General features: G+C 42.2%; 1 protein-coding gene across 2 annotated transcripts in view; it reads right to left on the bottom strand.

Annotated features, from left to right (window-relative positions):
• ptprn2 (protein tyrosine phosphatase receptor type N2) overlaps window positions 1-18,693 on the bottom strand; it is a 944,464-nt gene that overhangs the window by 507,887 nt on the left and 417,884 nt on the right. For both annotated transcript variants that reach the window (XM_043690699.1, XM_043690698.1), the window contains exon 11: window positions 17,643-17,722. In XM_043690699.1, coding sequence (XP_043546634.1) covers window positions 17,643-17,722 — 80 coding nt within the window. The remainder of the gene's footprint in view (window positions 1-17,642; window positions 17,723-18,693) is intronic.

Genomic DNA, 18,693 nt, shown 5'->3' with positions numbered 1-18,693 from the left:
GGTCTGGCCTGGTCCGTAACAGTTACTTTTACATTAAAAGGTGTAAAAAATGCAAGGCTCATGTTGACGCATTAGTTGGTTTCAAGGCGTGCCAAACTCACCCACTTACAGAGTTAAAACTGAGCCTTTGTAACTGATGTAAGGTCATTCAACCAACTGAGTCTCCTCTGTCATCCAATGAGATCATGGCTGATTTGATCATCCTCAACCTCACTTTCCTGCCTTTTTCTCCATAGTCCCAACTGTTTAAAAATCTGCCCATCTCAGCCTTGAATATACTTAATCATCCAGTCTCTAGAGTCCTTTGTGGTAAAGAATTCCACACCTTCTGATAGAAAAATGTCTCTTCATCTTTGTCCGAATTGGGTGACCCTATACTCTAAGATTATGCCCTCTGGTCATCCCCTGAAGAACAACAGCCTCTCTACATCTTTTTTTTAATTCACTCGTGGGGCATGGGCATTGCTGGTAGGCCAGTATTTATTTCCCATCTCCAGCTGCCCTTGAACCACTTCGAGGGCAGTTGAGAGTAAACCAATTTGCTGTGGGGCTGGAATCATACGTAGGCCAGACCAGGTGAGGATGGCAGATTTCCTTCCCTGAAAGGAATTAATGGTGGGGGGAGGTCCCAGTAGGCTGGAGAATTGCTAATGCTGTCCCCTTGTTTCAGAAGGGTAGCAAAGATAATCCAGGTAATTATAGACCGGTAAGCCTGACATCACTGGTAGGGAAGCTAATAGTGAAGATACTGAGGGATAGGATATGTACCAGTTTGAAAGAAAATTGGCTTATCAGTGATAGGCAGCATGGTTTTGTGCAGGGAAGGTCACGTCTTAAAAACCTAATAGAATTCTTTGAAGAGGTGACAAAGTTGATTGATGAGGGAAGGGATGTAGATGACATATAAATGGACTTTAGTGAGGTGTTTGATCAGGTTCCCCATGGTAGGCTGATGAAGAAGGTGGAGTTGCATGGGGTCCAGGGTGTTCTAGCTAGATGGATAGAGAACTGGCTGGGCAACAGGAAACAGAGAGTACTAGTGGAAGGGAGCTTCTCAAAATGGAGACCTGTGACCAGTGGTGTACCACAGGGATCCATGCTGAGATCACTGTTGCTTGTGATATACATAAATAATTTGGAGGAAGCTGTAGACTGCCTCATGAGCAACTTTGCAGATGGCACTAAGATTGGTGGAGTAGCAGATAGTGAAGGGAACTGTCAGAGAATACAATGGAATATAGATAGATTGGACAGCTGGGCAGAGAAATGGCAGATGGAGTTCAATCCGGACAAATGCGAGGTGATGCATTTTGGAAGATCCAAGTCAAGAGCGAACTATACAGTAAATGGAAAAGTCCTGGAGAAAATTGATGTACAGAGAGATCTGGGTGTTCAGGTCCATTGTTCTCTGACAGTGGCAACGCAGGTCGGTAGAGTGGTCAAGAAGGCATGTGGCATGCTTTCCTTCATCGGACAGGGTATTGAGTACAAGAGTTGGCAGGTCATGTTACAGTTGTATAAGACTTTGATTTGCCCACATTTGGAATACTGCGTACCGTTGTGGTTGCCACGTTACCAAAAGGATGTGGATGATTTGGAGAGGTTGCAGAGTAGGTATACCAGGATGTTGCCTGGTATGGAGGATGCTTGCTATGAGAAGAAGTTGAGTAGATTAGGATTATTTTCATTGGAAAGATGGAGGTTGATGGGGGACCTGATTGAGGCCTACAAAATCATGAGAGGTGTAGACAGAATGGATAGCAAGAAACTTTTTTCCCAGATACTAATTTTCCCAGTTACTGGGGGTCATGAGTTCAAAGTGAGAGGAGAAAAGTTTAGGGGAGATATGTGTGGAAAGCTCTTTACACAGAGGATGGTGGGTGCTTGGAAAACATTGCCAATGGAGGTGGTAAGGGTGGGAATGATAGCATCATTTAAGATGTATCTAAACAGATACATGAATGGGCAGGGAGCAGAGGGATACAGATCGTTAGAAAATAGGCAGCAGATTTAGATAGAGGATCTGGATCGGTGCAGGCTTGGAGGAGTGAGGGGCCTGTTCCTGTGCTGTAATTTTCTTTGTTCTAATGAGTTAGATGACCTTTTCTGACAATCGTCAATGGTTTTATGGCGGTGAATAGACTTGTAACACCAGATTTGTTTTTGAATTGAATTGTGGTGGAATTTAAAATGACATCCACAGAATATGTGCTGAGTTTCTGGATTAATAGTTCAGTGATAATACCACTAAGCCACATCCCCACTCCCTCCCCCATCCAGCCTATCAAGTTCCCAAATAATCAGATATATTTTAATAAGACCTCCTTTCATTCTTCTAAACCCAATGAGTACTCCAACCTACTCAAACCCTGCTCATAAGAAAATCCATCCATACCCAGGATCAGCCTGGCAAACCTTCTCTGGGCTGCCTCCAGTGTCAATATATCTTGCCTTAGATAAGGGGAGCAAAACTGTTCACAGTATTCGAACCATGGTTTAACTAATGCCTTGTATTGCTTTAGCAAGTCTTCCCGATTTACCATACTCCATTCCCTTCGAAAAAAATTCCATTTGCCATCCCTATTATCTGCCCAACATGGATGTTAGCCAATAACTCAAACTCCCAAATCCCTCTGTGTGTATATTTCTGCAGTCTTTAAATAATATCCAGTTCCACTATTCTTCCCTGCCAAACTGAGTGACCTCATATTTTCCTAAACAAAAGCAGAAATTGCTGGAAAAACTCAGCAGGTCTGGCAGTATCTGGAGAGAGAAAGCAGAGTTAACATTAAAGGTCTGATGATGCTTCCTCTGCACACGTTTTCCTACACTAGACATCACCTGCTAAGTTATTTGCCCACTCTCTTAACCTGTCTACATCCATCTGCAAACTCTTTGTGTCATCCGCACCACTTGCCTTCCCACCTATTTTTGCGTCATCCACAAAATTAGCGATAGTACGTTCACTTTCCTTATCAATGTCAGTAATACAGTCTGAATTGCACAAGGGAGGGGGAGCGATAAACATTGGTTTGTAGTCTTCCAAGAGGTCTCCGCAGAAATGAAATCAATATTTAGTGAAGAGTTCTGTGTTTATCGCTCTCTATCACAGCTGTCACTAATTAGAATGTTTATGTTTTCAAGCTATTAAGACACAGCGGATGGTAATGAGAGCTCTTCTTTAGCATGAGAAGCTTTCAAAATTCGATGAATTCAAATTATGTCGAGGATAACACACATAGTCTCTCTGCTTGACGTGCCTTCTGAAGTAAAAAGATGAACAGATTTTACCTAAAGGTTCAGTTGACATCCTGCCACAGATTTTGCGAGAAATTTGCAGCTCATAATAAGTGACATAAATTGGGAACTGTTGCCTTTACTTTCCATGGAGTGTAATATACATACAGTGCTCATTGCTGGAATGTCAACTGACAATGGCAATATCTCCTATGGGGGCCTCATGAATATCATGTCCCATCATCTCTCACCTTAGTCAATGGAACAGAAAGGAAAACAAATGGTGGCAGAGGAAGCAGTGCAAATTAGAAACAAAAACAAGGAAAGGGAAAGAGAGTGGCTCGCTGAAAAAAGCCCAAAGTCTTCTACCATCCTTCTAACCTTATGATACAACAGTTATGGAGTGACTCAGAAATAAGAGCAATCATTCTCTTTCAATGAGTGTTAGTAAGTTTGCAGATTACACCAAAATTGAAGGTGCAGTGGACAGCGAAGAAGGTTACCACAGATTCCACCGGGATCTTGATCAGATGGGCCAATGGGCTGAGGAGTGGCAGATGGAATTTAATTTAGATAAATGCAAGGTTCTGCATTTTGGGAAAGCAAATCTCAGCATGACTTGTACACTTAATGGTAAGGTCCTTGGAAGTGTTGCTGAACAAAGAGACCTTGGAGTGCATGTTCATAGCACCTTGAAATGAAAGTCGCAGGTAAATAGGAGAGTGAAGAAGGCATTTGGTATGCTTTCCTTTGTTGGTCAGAGTATTGAGTACAGGAGTTTGGAGGTCATGTTGCAGCTGTACTGGACATTGGTAAGGTCACTTTTGGAATAGTGTGTGCAATTCTGGTCTCCTTCCTATCAGAAGGATGCTGTGAAACTTGAAAGGGTTCAGAAAAGATTTACAAGGATGTTGCCAGGGTTGGAGGGTTTGAGCTATAGGGAGAGGTTGACTGGGCTGCAGCTATTTTCCCTGGAGCGTTGAAGACTGAGGGGTGACCTGATAGAGGTTTACAAAATCATGAGGGGCATGGATAGGGTAAATAGACAAAGTTTTTCCCTGGAGTGCGGGAGTTCAATACTAGAGGGCATAGGTTTAGGGTGACAGGGGAAAATATAAAAGAGACCTACGGGGCAACCTTTTCATGCAGAGGGTGGCGCATGTATGGAATGAGTTGCCAGAAGAAGTGGTGGAGGCTGGTACAATTACAACATTCAAAAGGCATCTGGATGGGTATATGAACAGGAAGGGTTTGGAGGGATATGGGCCGGGTGCTGGCAAATAGGACTAGATTAGGTTGGGATATCTGGTCAGCATGGACGAGTTGGATCGAAAGGTCTGTTTCCGTATTGTACATTTCTGTGACTCTATAACTCTAATGAGTCTGTAGCAGAACTAGACACGAGGTATGAAAATCTCGAGTGCTTCAGAAACTCTGGGTCCAAGATCAAATATTTGTCCCAAGTATGTGACACTTGGCTATACCATGTCTCAAATTGTTCAGATTTCTCTATCTTGTGATGTTATTGTCAATAACAAATGTAGCAAATGTTTATTTTTATGTTTCAAAACATCTTTGTGGCTTACCATTGATTGCCCTCAACATTAAGAGTCAAAAAATGTGGCGCTGGAAAAGCACAGCCGGTCAGGCAGCATCCGAGGAGCAGGAAAGTCAATATTTCGAGGATAAGCTCTTCATCAGGAATGTGGGGAGGCCCCAAGGAGATAGGTGGGGGGGTGATGGGGCCTGGGGCAAGGTAGCTGGGAACACGATAGGTAGGTGAATGTTGGGGGCGGGGAGGGGCAATCTCCAGCATCTGCAGTCCTCACTTTCTCCCTACTACCTTTAACATTAAGATTCGTGGGGATTGCTGGATTAGCACAAAGCTTGCTGTCAAAATAGACCAGACACTTTCTTTGAACCTCTTGGAAGAATTTAGGATCTGAGGGAATGAGATGTATTTCTTGGGTGGAATCTTGCGCCTTCCCCTGTGCTGGAGTGTTGGAAGTGTGGTTTAATCAGGACAGAAGGGACCCCTTCACAGCACAAAACGTAACAGCAAAGGTTGACAGAGCATTTAGTTTTACATTTTTTTAATGACACTTCTGACAGTTGTACAAGTTCCATAATGCATGACAAGACTAACACAATGCTGGTCAATGTAAAGACCAATTAGAAGGACAGATTCCTATGATGAATCACTCCACTAAAAACTCATCTACAGGTACATTACAGTATGTGACATTTGAAGGTGTCAAAACATTTCACAATTACCTTTCAGAATGCTCCTGTTTCCTCAGCATAATTCTCTCAGTGGTCACGAACTCTGCAAGGCTGTGTGTCTTTTTTGGGCTTACAAAACCCACATTCACCCAGGAGAATAGTGTGGGGGAGGAAAAAGAGCTTTACCGTGGAAGAGGTGCTTGTGCCTACAACTGGAAGAGGCGCATGTTCTTCCCTAACCACCAAAAATGGCACAGGGTCAGGAAGGCACGTGAAAATCATTTCTCCAACTAAAGAAATGTTCAGTGCTTCACCACCCTATTTGCATCACTTCTGGGAGAGGCAAGTCCAGTCCCAGCTGTTTCTCGTAATTTCAGAGTTGTAGCGACACTGAGAATTGACATTTTTGCTGTCATTACAAATGTAAAATCCATACCAATCTTACAGCTGTCAAGTGATTGTGACAGGAGAAATCTGACATGGATAATATTGTAACATATCATTGTACCACATGTAATGCTTTTAATATATAACTAGTTGAGATTAATTTTGTCTCTGACTGAAGTAGGATTAGAGGGTTGGAGATAATCGCCCTGGATGTATGGTCATAAGATGTTTTATTAACATATAAATAGATATATTAGTAAATGTCTATTGGGGTTGCCATGTTAAATCAAAGGATATAAGGGATCATACCACAAAACCGTAATTTTAAACAGTGGCATTTTTAATATGTTAATGTTCTGCCTCTCCAACTTTCCCTGGAGTGAAGGAACTTCCCAGCTGGTTACTGTACCAGTTTCTCACAGCGTTGCCACGTGTCCCTATTAGCGATAATTTAACGAGTGATTTTCGTGATGCTACAATCCCAGTGGGGAGCTGTATTCATATGGAGGCACAGGTCAGAGACAAAGCTGCAACTCCAATTCGGCAACTCTTGTTGTACCACAAATCAGGGTCATTGATTCACCCCTTTAATCTAAGCTGTAATTTAGTAAGTGCATGCCAACCATACTGCTAGCTGCTATGGTAACAAGCTGGCAAGTGACTTTAATGTTAGGCAAGCTGTGAATGGCAGGGTTCATCAGCCGTTTGAGACAGGTTGCTGATTAAAATTCAGTTTGCCCACAAGTCTCCTGGCGCAAGTCTCCCATTTTGTTTCCTCTCCACTTCTCCCACTATTTCCTTCCATATATGTATCTTTCTGTTTCTGTCTGAAGAAATTTAATTCCCAGAGATAGGAGACTTCGGGTTGCATGGAATGTGAAAAACCACAACTCTGACTCCAAAATACTTGAAAACCATCCAATCGTGCTTTTAAGGGTGATGGGTTGGGGGGGTGGGGGGTGGGGGGAAGTAACTAAGCCGTTCCTTGGGATGGGATTAGTAATTCAAATGTCATAAAGATACTGTGAGCCTCATATTTAATTACAATTTTAAATCTAGGTATTAGCTATGCAGCAAAGAATGGGAGGAGAGCACTGTTGCACCCAGGAGGTAATTACTGCTCCTACAACCCTAAGTAAGTGTCAAAAGGCCAGATTTGGAACAGAGCAGAAATCACAGAGGGCTGTAGAGCCAGAAACATTTACAGAGAAATCTAAGATGATGGAAGGCACGGGGCCATGGAGAAATTTGTAAAGAAAGGATGGAAATTTTCAAATTGTGGCTTTACTCAACAAGATAGTGAGCATGGGCTGATTAGGAATGAGGCTTACTATGTGTAAGACAGACACAGCAATAAATAGATAACTTCAACCTGACAGAGAATAGAAAGTGGGAGGGCAACAGGAGATCGGCTCATCAAGTTTGGAGGTGAGAAAGAAATAGCTAAGTGTTTTAGCAACAGATAAACTGAGGCAAGGGAGGAGTTGTATAATTTAGAAAGTGGTGTATTTGGAAGGATTTCATGATTTTTGGTCAGAAAAGCCTTTTTTGGCCCTTTGAAAATGATATCCAATTAATCCTAGTTCCCTGCTCTTTCCTCCTAGCTGTTCATTTTGTTTTCCAGATCCAGTCTTATCAAACTTAGATTGGCCATTTATTATTGAGCCTGTTTCCATTAATCTTTCAGGCAGTGCATTCCAGATATTAACAGCCAGCCGCAACAAAAATCTCCTCATCTCACTTTTCTCAATCTTTCCTCATCTCCAAAGAAGGTGTTGCGACATTTAAACACAGCTTCCGCCAGTGAATAGCATTCTATAACAAGCATTCAATCAGCGAAGCTTTCTGTATCGCAAAAGATAAAAAGAAAACACCTTTTTTAAAAATCAAAGCCTCTGACCAAAGGCTACTTAATGGCTGCTGTGGGAGCAGTACTGAAAGATTACAATCAGACTAGTCCAATTCCTGAGGCATGATACATGGAGATAGTGAGGAAAATGGTGGGGTGGGACTGGCTCTGTGGAGATACTCATCCCCTTCCTGCTACCTCAGCAATAAGATTCTGGACCAGGAGGTCCACAGGTAACCCCCCACTCACTGCCACCAATTATGGCTCATAAGTGACTAATTAACAGCCACTTGAGGGCCTCAGCAAAGCTGCCTCAAGTGACCGCCATCCCAACACTGAATGCAGAGCCAGATATGGAGCAGGCAATTCCATTTTCCCCAGTCTGGGGTCAATTGGGGGCAGATAGCAAGAGACAGGCTGCGTCCATTAGCTGATGATGAGGGAGGGGAAAGTTTTGGGTTGGAGATAGAGAGGGAACGGGAGGCATATGTAGTGAGTGGTGTTGATGTGGAGCTCGCTGCCAATAAGGTTGGTGGAAGCAAAAGCAAATCAATGATTTCAAAAGAAAGCCAGTCAATTTGCACAGTGGCAGGAATAGATCAGGTGGAGCGGTGGGAACTGACTGGGTTGCTCTTGAGAAAAGGACAGGAAGACTTTTGCTTGTTCTGTCACACGGTCACCAGTGTCATAGCTGCAATGTTATCAGGGCCTATAGCCTTCAGTAAATTATAGTCATTTCTCAGAAGTGAGTAGAACTGATTGAAGAATGGCATTTATAATGGTGTTAGCTTACAGAGAATGACAAAATGGAACAACAATGTAGCTCTGTTGCTGCTTTCAAAGGCATAATGGGCCTTAGAATGGGATCAATAGCGAGGCTCCAAGATACATTTCTACCAATTGCTTCAAGTTTTTAATGCTGATTAGGCCCTGGATTATAACTATCCATCTTTCCTAAGCATTCCAATGCGATATACTGCTTCCTAACGCGCGGGCCACCTATGGCAAGACAGCTTACACATTACACACAGTGAAGGCGAGTGAACATAGTGAATCGCCTGCCAATCAGCTCATTAAAAACTGAGACACAATCACAGGAGAGTACCTTGCTTTATTAGACCCTTGACCATCAGAAGATGCTGCCCAATCAGAGGCTGGCAGATTCTTGGTCTAAAGTTCATTCATTGAGGCTTACCCCACAGGTGGTCCTGAAGCGAGAAAGTCATTTTCCTTTCATCATCTTATTCAGCTCCTGGGAGCAGGAGGTTTGGGATAAGGGCTGGAAGATATCTGCCGAAGCTGACAGCCTTTCTGTCATCTGTGCATCTTTCCCCCCAGCCAGAAAGGATGATGGTCGAGGAAGTGACACGTTAAGGTCCTTAGTGGCCATTAATTGACTTAGGGAACTTAATTGCTGGTGGGTTAAAAAGTTGCCCATGTAATAACAGAGGTCATGAGATAGGGACAAATTTCTCTCCAGGGGAAATTCACACAATTACTTCCCTGTTTTGCCATCTCTCTGAGGAGAAGAAAATGCTGCTAAAACATTTTAATACATATTTTAATTTTAGAAGAATTAATGGGCTCCTTCGTTACCTTAAATTCCAATCTGTTTAGACTGGGACCAAACGGCAGTTTTTAACCTCCACACATCTTTGTTTCTCTGTTGATCTGTGATGTGAGAGCCATCACACATTACATTCCTCTGACAGCTGGTAACTACTCTCCCCCCTTAGCGACCCAACACTTTTTCTTCTTCATCTCCCTGAATGAGTCACCAGTGTCCATACCCACCATTTGGTAAAATGTCAACAATCAGCAACTACAGAGGATGTGTTTGATGCACAGAAGAAAATGCGACAGATCCCGGTCAATACTGTCTCAAATCTTGTCTTTTTTTGGAGACATTTCAGTTGTATCCAATCCTCTGAACTCTAATCTGCCTTGCAAATTGTGAATTGAATAGAAAAGCAAACCGCTGATAATAATCAGGTACAGTGACAGATCAGACGTCACCTTCCTATTGGCAAGGATGCTAGCTCTAATGCTGCATTCTTACTCATTTTCTCTTCTCGCAGTTTAAAAGGAGCATTTTAACCTCTTCTCAGTTTGTGTGCACTGCATTATATTCCATCAGGACACGCAAAACAGATGAGTTATAGCACGCATCCCAGCTTTGCCCCCATCGATTCCCAACGTCCTGACCTTTCATGTTTTGTTCACAGATTACTGTGGAAATATCTCCTCATGATCAAACCAGTGGCCAAAGGCTCAAATTCAGTGCATTTAAAACGCAGAGTGATATGTCAGAACAGGAATTATTCACCTTGGAATATAAAATGCAGGGGCCGTTCCCTTTTGTGCTGCTTTCAATGAGAGTCAAATGTCGCAAAAGCAAAACCAAATATTATTTAAGGACAGGCTATGAGTAAGGAACTATTCGATAGTAGTCAGGGTGCGTGAGCCATTGTGACTTCCTCAGATGGAACAAAGTCTGAAAGCAAAACAATTATTGAGCACAAAGGAAATTACTTCTCAACTTGGGATCATCTGCCAATAGATTCCAGTGGATTTAGTCTGCCCCTGTGGATAAAAATGAACTTAGATTTAAGTCTAATCTGTCAAAATATCATAAGTGAGGGAATAATAGGTGGAAATGCCTCTGCTTCAGGCTCGTTATAAAACCAGAAGGAACAAGTTATTGCATTTGATGTGAAGATGTGTATTATGATGCAGGGTCTTCTGGTGCTGTGGTTGCATCCCCACCTCTAAGCCATGAAGATTCAGGTTTAAATCTTACCTGCTCCAGAGGTGTATAGAGTCATAGAGATGTCCAGCATGGAAACGGAACCTTTGGTCCAACTAATCCACGTCGACCTGATATTATAATAACACCTCTGAACAGGTTGATTAGAAAATATCTACAATGGATCTGTTTCTCATTAACAGCTTTCATTTATGGGAAGTGAGTGACGCTGGCAAGGCTGGATTTATTGTTCATTACAGTTCGAGCCTCATCCTTGAACTTGTCCTGTTGGGTATCCCATGATCCTGTCTAAATAAGCGCACACGTGGCTTCATTTGAAGTTTGACAGGCGTTTAGAATGTTACTGTGTGATTTTGCAAGCCGTGTAGAGCCCACAGCATCCACCAGCATCCAGTGCACAGTATCCAATGGAGCTCTTAATTACCAGGGCTTTTTCAATGACCTGATTCATTCCCAAACGTGAATTTCAGTATGTGATTTCCTTACAACTTTAATAAATGTACATAGGATCACACATAATAACTCGCCAAAATTCTAACCAATTCCTTGCCTCTCCAGGACAAAAGAATTTCACAAACCTCATGTAAGCAAAGATTCTATCGAACATGACATACTAGTATTCCTATTCATGATATTCAGAGAAGAGACATTTAAGGACTGAAGACAGTGGGAGAAGGGCAGTTGCACTTTGCTGTCATATGAAGGAAGGACTATAATAGAGGGTCCTGTGGCACTGATCCAGAGATCTGGCTTCAAGTTCCACCCACTCTCCTGGCGTGTCTGAACAGGTTGATGAAAAATGCCTTGAAAGAAATGCAGTTGTTTTGACTCTATAAATATGATATAGTAAGAGAGGTGATCGCATGGAGGTTTTGGGAAAGAAAATTACACAAAAGGGAATTAAATTCACTTGTGGGAATTTAACAAGGGGATACAGATTCAAAACCAATGGAAGGAACTTTAGGGGTGAAATCAGGAAATTCTTCACAAAGTGCTCACTGTTTGGAGTAAACTGTCAGATAAAGCAGTGTGGATGAAAGGCCTGGAATTATTCAATGGCCACTGCAAAAATCTAGAGATTTCTGATGGAGCAAAGGACTTTCCTCACCTATAAGGTGGGCGGCACGGTGGCACAGTGGTTAGCACTGCTGCCTCAGAGAGCCAGAGACCCGGGTTCAATTCCCGCCTCAGGCGACTCTCTGTGTGGAGTTTGCACATTCTCCCAGTGTCTGCGTGGGTTTCCTCCAGGTACTCCGGTTTCATCCCACAATCCAAAAATGTGCAGGTTAGGTGAATTGGCCATGCTAAAGTGCCCATTGTGTTCAGGGGAATGTGTAGATTAGGTGCATTAGTCAGCAGAAATGTAGAGTAATAGGGAAAAGTTAGGTGAATTGACCATGTGTTAGGTGAAGGGGTAAATGTAGGGGAATAGGTCTGGGTGGGATATGCTTCGACAGGTGGGTGTGGACTTGTTGGGCCGAAGGGCCTGTTTCCACACTGTAAGTAATCTAATCAAGTATCTTGTGAATTGCAAACATTTCTGGTGTTATACATAAGAACAAAACGCTAGTGCGGCCACGCTTGGAATATTGTGTACAGTTCTGGTCCCCTTATTTTGGGAAAGATGTGGAAGCATTGGAAAAGATGCAGAGGAGATTTACCAGGATGTTGCCTGGTCTGGAGGGAAGGTCTTATGAGGAAAGGCTGAGAAACTTGGGTCTGTTCTCATTGGAAAGAAGAAGGCTAAGAGGGGATTTGATAGAGACATACAAGATGATCAGAGGATTAGATAGGGTAGACAGTGAAAGTCTTTTTCCTAGGATAATGACATCAGCTTGTATGAGGGGGCATAACTACAAATTGAGGGGTGATAGATCTAAGACAGATGTCAGAGGCAGGTTCTTTATGCAGAGAGTGGTAAGGGTGTGGAATGCCCTACCTGCTAATGTAGTCAACTCAGCCACATTAGGGAGATTTAAACAATCCTTAGATAAGCATATGAATAATGATGGGATAGTGTAGGGGGGACGAGCTGAGAATAGTTCACAGGTCGGCGCAACATCGAGGGCAGAAGGACCTGTTCTGCACTGTATTGTTCTATGTTCTATGTTCTAACATAAGGTGATTAAAATTCCTTCAGATGACAGTTATGTTTATTCAGATGGGAAGTGAAAATATTTTGGTCTTCTGTGTAATTCAATCAGGAATGATATCAACATGCATTAACATGAAACTCTCCGGTTCTACCTACAGTAATATCAGCATTCCCTAAAGATTTCCTCTACTCAATATAGTAGCAGGGGGAGACAGTGGGATAGTTGTAATGCCAGTAAATGGGTTATCCAGAATCCCAATCTCCCTATGTTCTAATCAAAATTTAATCAGTTTACTAGGAAAGATGTTGAAATAAAAACAGAAAACAGAAACTCCGCAAAAATAGGTCTTTGCCCAGTTTGCAGGATGTAACAAGTGACCAATAAAACAGGAAGTGCTGGAGAAACTCAGCAGGTCTGGCAGCATCTATGCGACAGAAACAGAGTTAATGTTTCAAGTCCAATATGACTCTTTTTTTCAGAGCAGAGGACAGGTGGGAAACTGATGGTTTTACTGGGGTGACACGTTGCATCCTGCAAATTGGGCAAAGACCTATTTAGGCTGGCTTTCTGTTTTCTGCCAGACAGCTGATCATCTATCCATTCTGATATGTTATTCTCTGCACCATGAGCTTTTATTTCCTACAATAAGCTTTGATGTGGCATGTTCTCAAATGCCTTCTGCAAATCCAAGTACAGTGCTTCCTTTGTTCATAGTTAATCCTTTAAAAAACCCCAATAAATTGGTTAAACATGATTTGCCTTTGATGAATACATACTGACTCTTCCTAATTACTTTCAGCATTTTTTTTATGGTACGCAGCGACAATCTACTTAACTCTAACATCTTTTGCTTGACAAACATTGAGCTAACTGACCTATAGTTTCCTGTTCCAGCCTCCCTCCTTTCTTGAATCAAGGGTTTACACTTGAATCTTCTACTTCATGAGCAACCTCACCCCTAGGGTGAAGTCTTTCTGGACATGGAGACTTTTCAGCCCGTACCTCTATCAGTTTGCTCAGGACCACTTTCCTCATGAATATAATTTCACCAAGTTTTCCTCTCCCGTCCACCTCCTGATTTATAGTTATTATTGGAATAGAGTTCACTTCAGTCAGCTCAGCTTTCATACTCACAAGTTGCTCTTAGTTAAAATTAAAATGCTAATCTTAGACCCAAATGTCTCCCTTTCAAACTGAATACAAAATACAATCATAATGTGGTTGCTATTACCTTGAGGTCCCTTCCCTTTAAGGTCATTAATTAATCCTGTCATATCACACAACACCATGTCGAACGTAACCTGCTTTCTGGTCATTTCCAAAATGCATTGCTCTAAGAAACTATCTCGAATACATTCTCCAAATTCCTCATCCAGGCTACTCCAGTTTATTTGTTGATTGCTTCACTCATAATCATTACTTTCCCTTTAACAGAGAGTCAATTTTTTCCTGTATACATTGTGCTTCGCTGTAGTACTATTAGGGGGTCTGTAGGCCACTCCCACTTGTGACCTCTTCTCCCTACAATCCACATCTCCACCCAAATTGATTCTATATGCTGATCTCCTGAAGTGAGATCATTTCCAACAACTGTACTAACACCATCCTTGATTATCAGTGCTACCCCTCCAACACTCCCTAGCTTCCTATTTCTCTTAAATGTCATATACCCCTCAGTACTCAGGGCCCAATCCTTGTCATGCTGCAACCATGTCTCTGTAATGGCTATCGGATTGTATTTACTTACATTAATGCTTGCTAATAATTTTACTTTCTTAAGAATGCAATGCACATTCACATACAGAAGAATTAGTTTTTTTGTTTAATTTTTCTATGCATCTAGTCTTGATTGTTGGTGTATTTCTATGCTTTTTTTTCTCACCCTGGCCACATCTTGCCATTTTCAAACCGTCTTTTCCCAAATTACTATGTTCCTCCCTTACCTTGTCTCGAATCCTTGTTATATTACCACTTTCTACAATTGTTCCCAATCCCCCCACTGTTTAGTTTGAAATACTCTCTATTTCCCTTGTTATGTGACTCCCCAGCACCAAAGATTATATTGAATGGTTTGTAATTGTTGGGCTTATCCTTACACTTTTTTGAACAAGGGAGTGATGTTTGCAATTCTCATCTGGCACAATCCCCGACTCTAAGGAAAACTGAAATGTTATGGACTGTGGCTCAGTAGTTAGCACTGCTGTCTCACAGCGCCAGGGACCTGGGTTTGATTCCCGTTTGGGGCAACTACCTGTGTGGAGTTTGCACATTCTCCCCATCTCTACGTGGGTTTCCTCCTGGTGTTCCGGTTTCCTCACACATTCCAAAAGATGTGAAGGTCAGGTGAATTGGCCATACTAAATTGGCCAGAATGTTAGATGTATTAATCAGGGGTAAATGTAGGGAAATTAGTCTGGGTGGGCTACTTTTTGGAGGATCAGTGTGGACTTGTTGGGCCAAAGGGCCTGTTTCCACACTGGAGGGAAACTAATCCAAATTCCACTCTTACTTCCTTCAGTAGCCTTGAATGCATCTCAGTTTCTGGATCAGTGGTGCTGGAAGAGCACAGCAATTCAGGCAGCATCCGAGGACAGGCAAAATCGACGTTTCGGGCAAAAGCCCTTGCATCTCAGTGTCTGGTCAACTTTAAGGATAGTCAATGTACATCTCTTCATTATCAATTTTGAATGCTTCAATTGCTTGAGGTTTGTCCTCCATCACCATGACTTGGGTGACACCAATTCATTTGTAAAGACAGATGCAAAGTATTTATTTAAGACCTCAGCCCTGTTTACCCTGCTTTCATATGTAACTTCCTTTTTTGTTCCCTAATCGGACCTACGCCTCCTTTGACCACCCTTTTCCTGTTTATGTGCAGACAACAGACAACAGACAACAATCTGTCCTGGTTCATCCATGTCAACACTAAAGTCAAGAAAGCACACCGACACCACTACTTCCTCAGAAAGCTAAGGAAACCTAGTATGTCCACAAAGACTGTTTCTAATTTTTATAGATGCACCATAGAAAGTATTCTATCTGGACACATCACAGCTTGGTATGGTAATTGCTCTGCCCGAGACTGCAAGAAATTACAAAAGCTTCGTGAATGCTACCCAGTCCATCACGCAAACCTGCCTTCCATCCACTGACTCCATCTACTCTTTCCACTGCCTCAGGAAAACAGCCAAAACAATCAAACACGCCTCCAACTCAGTTATACTCTCTTCCATTTGGCAGAAAATATGAAAGTTTGAAAACATGTATCAACAGATTCAAGAACAGCTTCTTCTCTGGTGTTATCAGACTTATGAACGGACCTCTCATATATTAGATTTGATCATTCTCTGCATCTTCTCTATAGCTGTAACACTATACTCTGCATTCTGTTCTATTATCCTTATGTAAGGTATGATTTGCCTGGATAGCACATAAACCAATACTTTTCGCCGTATTTTGGTATATGTGACAGTAATAAACCAAATTAAAATCAAACTATTAGGATTCACTTTTATGTTAGCTGCAAGTCTCCTTTCATAATCTTTCCTTGCATCTCTTATTCGTCTTTTCATCTCCCTTCTGTACGTTGTATATTCAATTTGGCTCTCAACTGTATTTTCTACCTGATACTTTTCATAGGTATAACTTTTCTTCTGTATCCTAATTTCGACACCTTATCCATCCAGGGAGCTCTGGATTTGTCTGCCCAACTTTTCCCTTTGTGGAGAATATACCTCGGCTTGGCCAGAACCATCTCTTCCTTGAAGATCGCCTACTGTTCAGCTCCAGATTTTCCCACCAACCCTTTCTAGCCCAATCCCATTCTTGCCCCGTTGAAGTCAGCTCTCTGCCAGGTAATTAGTGATCACTCTGGATTGTTCATTATTCTGTTCCACTGTCAACCTTATGAGACAATGATGACCATCCCCTCATATTCCCTCACTAACACCTGAATCACTTGGCCCTTCATTCTCAACAATGGGTTTCGTTACTCCTCATTTCTCATTGGACTGGACACGTACTGCTGCTGAAAAGTCTCCTCAAAACCATGTGCCACTTTCCACGCGACTTAATTCATTACCACCATCTCTCAAGGTTATCAATGCCTACAGTTGTGTGCAGGAGAAAATAAAGGTGAGACTAAAGGCTTTACAGACAGGAAAAGTGTCCAGGAAATGAACAGGAAACTTGGATTTGCTGTGACGAAGTAGGGCTTATGCCCGAAACATCGATTCTCCTGTTCCTTGGATGCTGCCTGACCTGCTGCGCTTTTCCAGCAACACATTTTCAGCGAAGGAGATATTACCAAAGCAAGATGTATTTTGTCCAAAAGCTTTTATGACTCTATGAGTGAAGCAGATTGCACAGTCTTGGCTGAACAGTGACTCCAATAATATTGTGCCAATGATCTTTGTCTTTAGCCAGAGTTGATTCAAATATATATTTGAGGCTATACATGTAATTATTGCAACTTGTTTACTGTTAGACTCCTTTACCTCTGCACAAAACTTCTTTCTGAAGCAAATAAATCTTCTCATCCATTTGTAGCAAGGATTTCAAATACCTTTTGGTTCAGCATTAACTGACAACATCACGGCAAGTCCATTACCCATTTTTATCTTGTTCAATTTAACCCATCCCCCAGCTCACTTGAATGGACTTTTTCTCGACATTTTGTTCCCGAAACACTATATTTCAGCTTCAGACAGATGCAGATCAGGCAGTATTTGTCAGTAAGGTAAACTCCATCTCTCTCAGTGACCTTACTTTGTGCTAATACATCTTCATGTCCTTTTTTATTTCTCTTTTAAGTGCATGGAGACAGTCTCTTTCACTATTCCACACCACACTCACATCTCTTAATTTAAATCCATCTCCTCTACAAACAATGAAGTCACTGGTTGCCTTAATTGACTCTACGATGTTACACTTCAATTTCCCATCTGTGCCAATCTCCTCGCAAGCGCCTCTTCTATTAAGTGTCAGTCTCCTTGTATGCATGTGTGCGGTGTGTGTGTGTGTGTGTATCTGTTAGAATCCTTTCTGCGATATTTTTGATGCAGAGTAAAAGCAATATTCCTACCTGCTATGTTCACCACATCAGCTGTTGACACGTTTTGACCGACGGCTTTGACTTGGAAGATCACAGCTGGTCCCAGCATACTGAAAGATAATTAAAATTGATGATGGGCTTGACTTCTACACAGAAGCAATGGTAGATTCATTTTTACACTGGAATTGAGCTGGACAGTTGAAAGTCACAAAACCCACAAATCCACAAAGCCTATTTATATAGCGCCTTTGATGCACTAAAATCTAAAACTGTAAACTCAGCTTGTTAAAAAGATCAACTAACCCCAATGTTATTTGCCCACACTATAGATGTTGTCAACCTGCGTTCGGACATGCCATAACATAACTCCAGAGAAGGAAGCATGTGAGTCCAGATATCCTGGCCCTGATGTAGGGGCATTGGAAATGTGGAATTAAGAGTCTGACGATGATTGTTTAGCAAAGGAAACTGTTGCCCTTACCTGGTCTGGCCTACAGGAGACTCCAGATCCCCGGTAATGTGGCTGCCTCTTAAATGTACTCTGGGAAATTCAAGTTGAGCAATATGTGTTAGCCTAGCCAGTGACGCCCACATCCTCTGAGATTTTTTAAAAAAGCCTGCTGCCCACACTAAAACATGTGCCACTTGAGCAGCTTTTTCTGTTAACAATTTTTGAAGAAATGTGATGGGTACCATCTTGACAGATTATCCATTTACACATTTGAGGGACCCTCCCAGAAGACAGAACCTCCTTTCCTTCTACCCTGCATGAACTTATATGTCTTCAACCACCCCACCTTTAATGTACAATCCCATCCACCATCCAATTCCTGTGATTCACGTGGATCCATGGTACATCATTTTGGGACTAGCTGCAGTCCCAGCAGTGCCCACTAGAGAGCTCTGGCAATGCCAGAGATTGGCCAGCAGGTATGAAGGGGCTGAAATCTCACTGTCCATTTATCGTACTGGCCCACAGCATGTAATGGGTGCAGGGTGGGCCTGTCTTGAAGAACCTAGACCTCCCACAGAGTCATGGGGCAGAAGCAGATAAAAGCACTGGAGAGAGCCAGGGGCTGTG

This window comes from Chiloscyllium plagiosum, chromosome 5 (assembly GCF_004010195.1).
Source record: "Chiloscyllium plagiosum isolate BGI_BamShark_2017 chromosome 5, ASM401019v2, whole genome shotgun sequence".
Classification (NCBI taxonomy): Eukaryota; Metazoa; Chordata; class Chondrichthyes; order Orectolobiformes; family Hemiscylliidae; genus Chiloscyllium; species Chiloscyllium plagiosum.
This window is presented reverse-complemented; position numbering and strand designations above follow the sequence as displayed.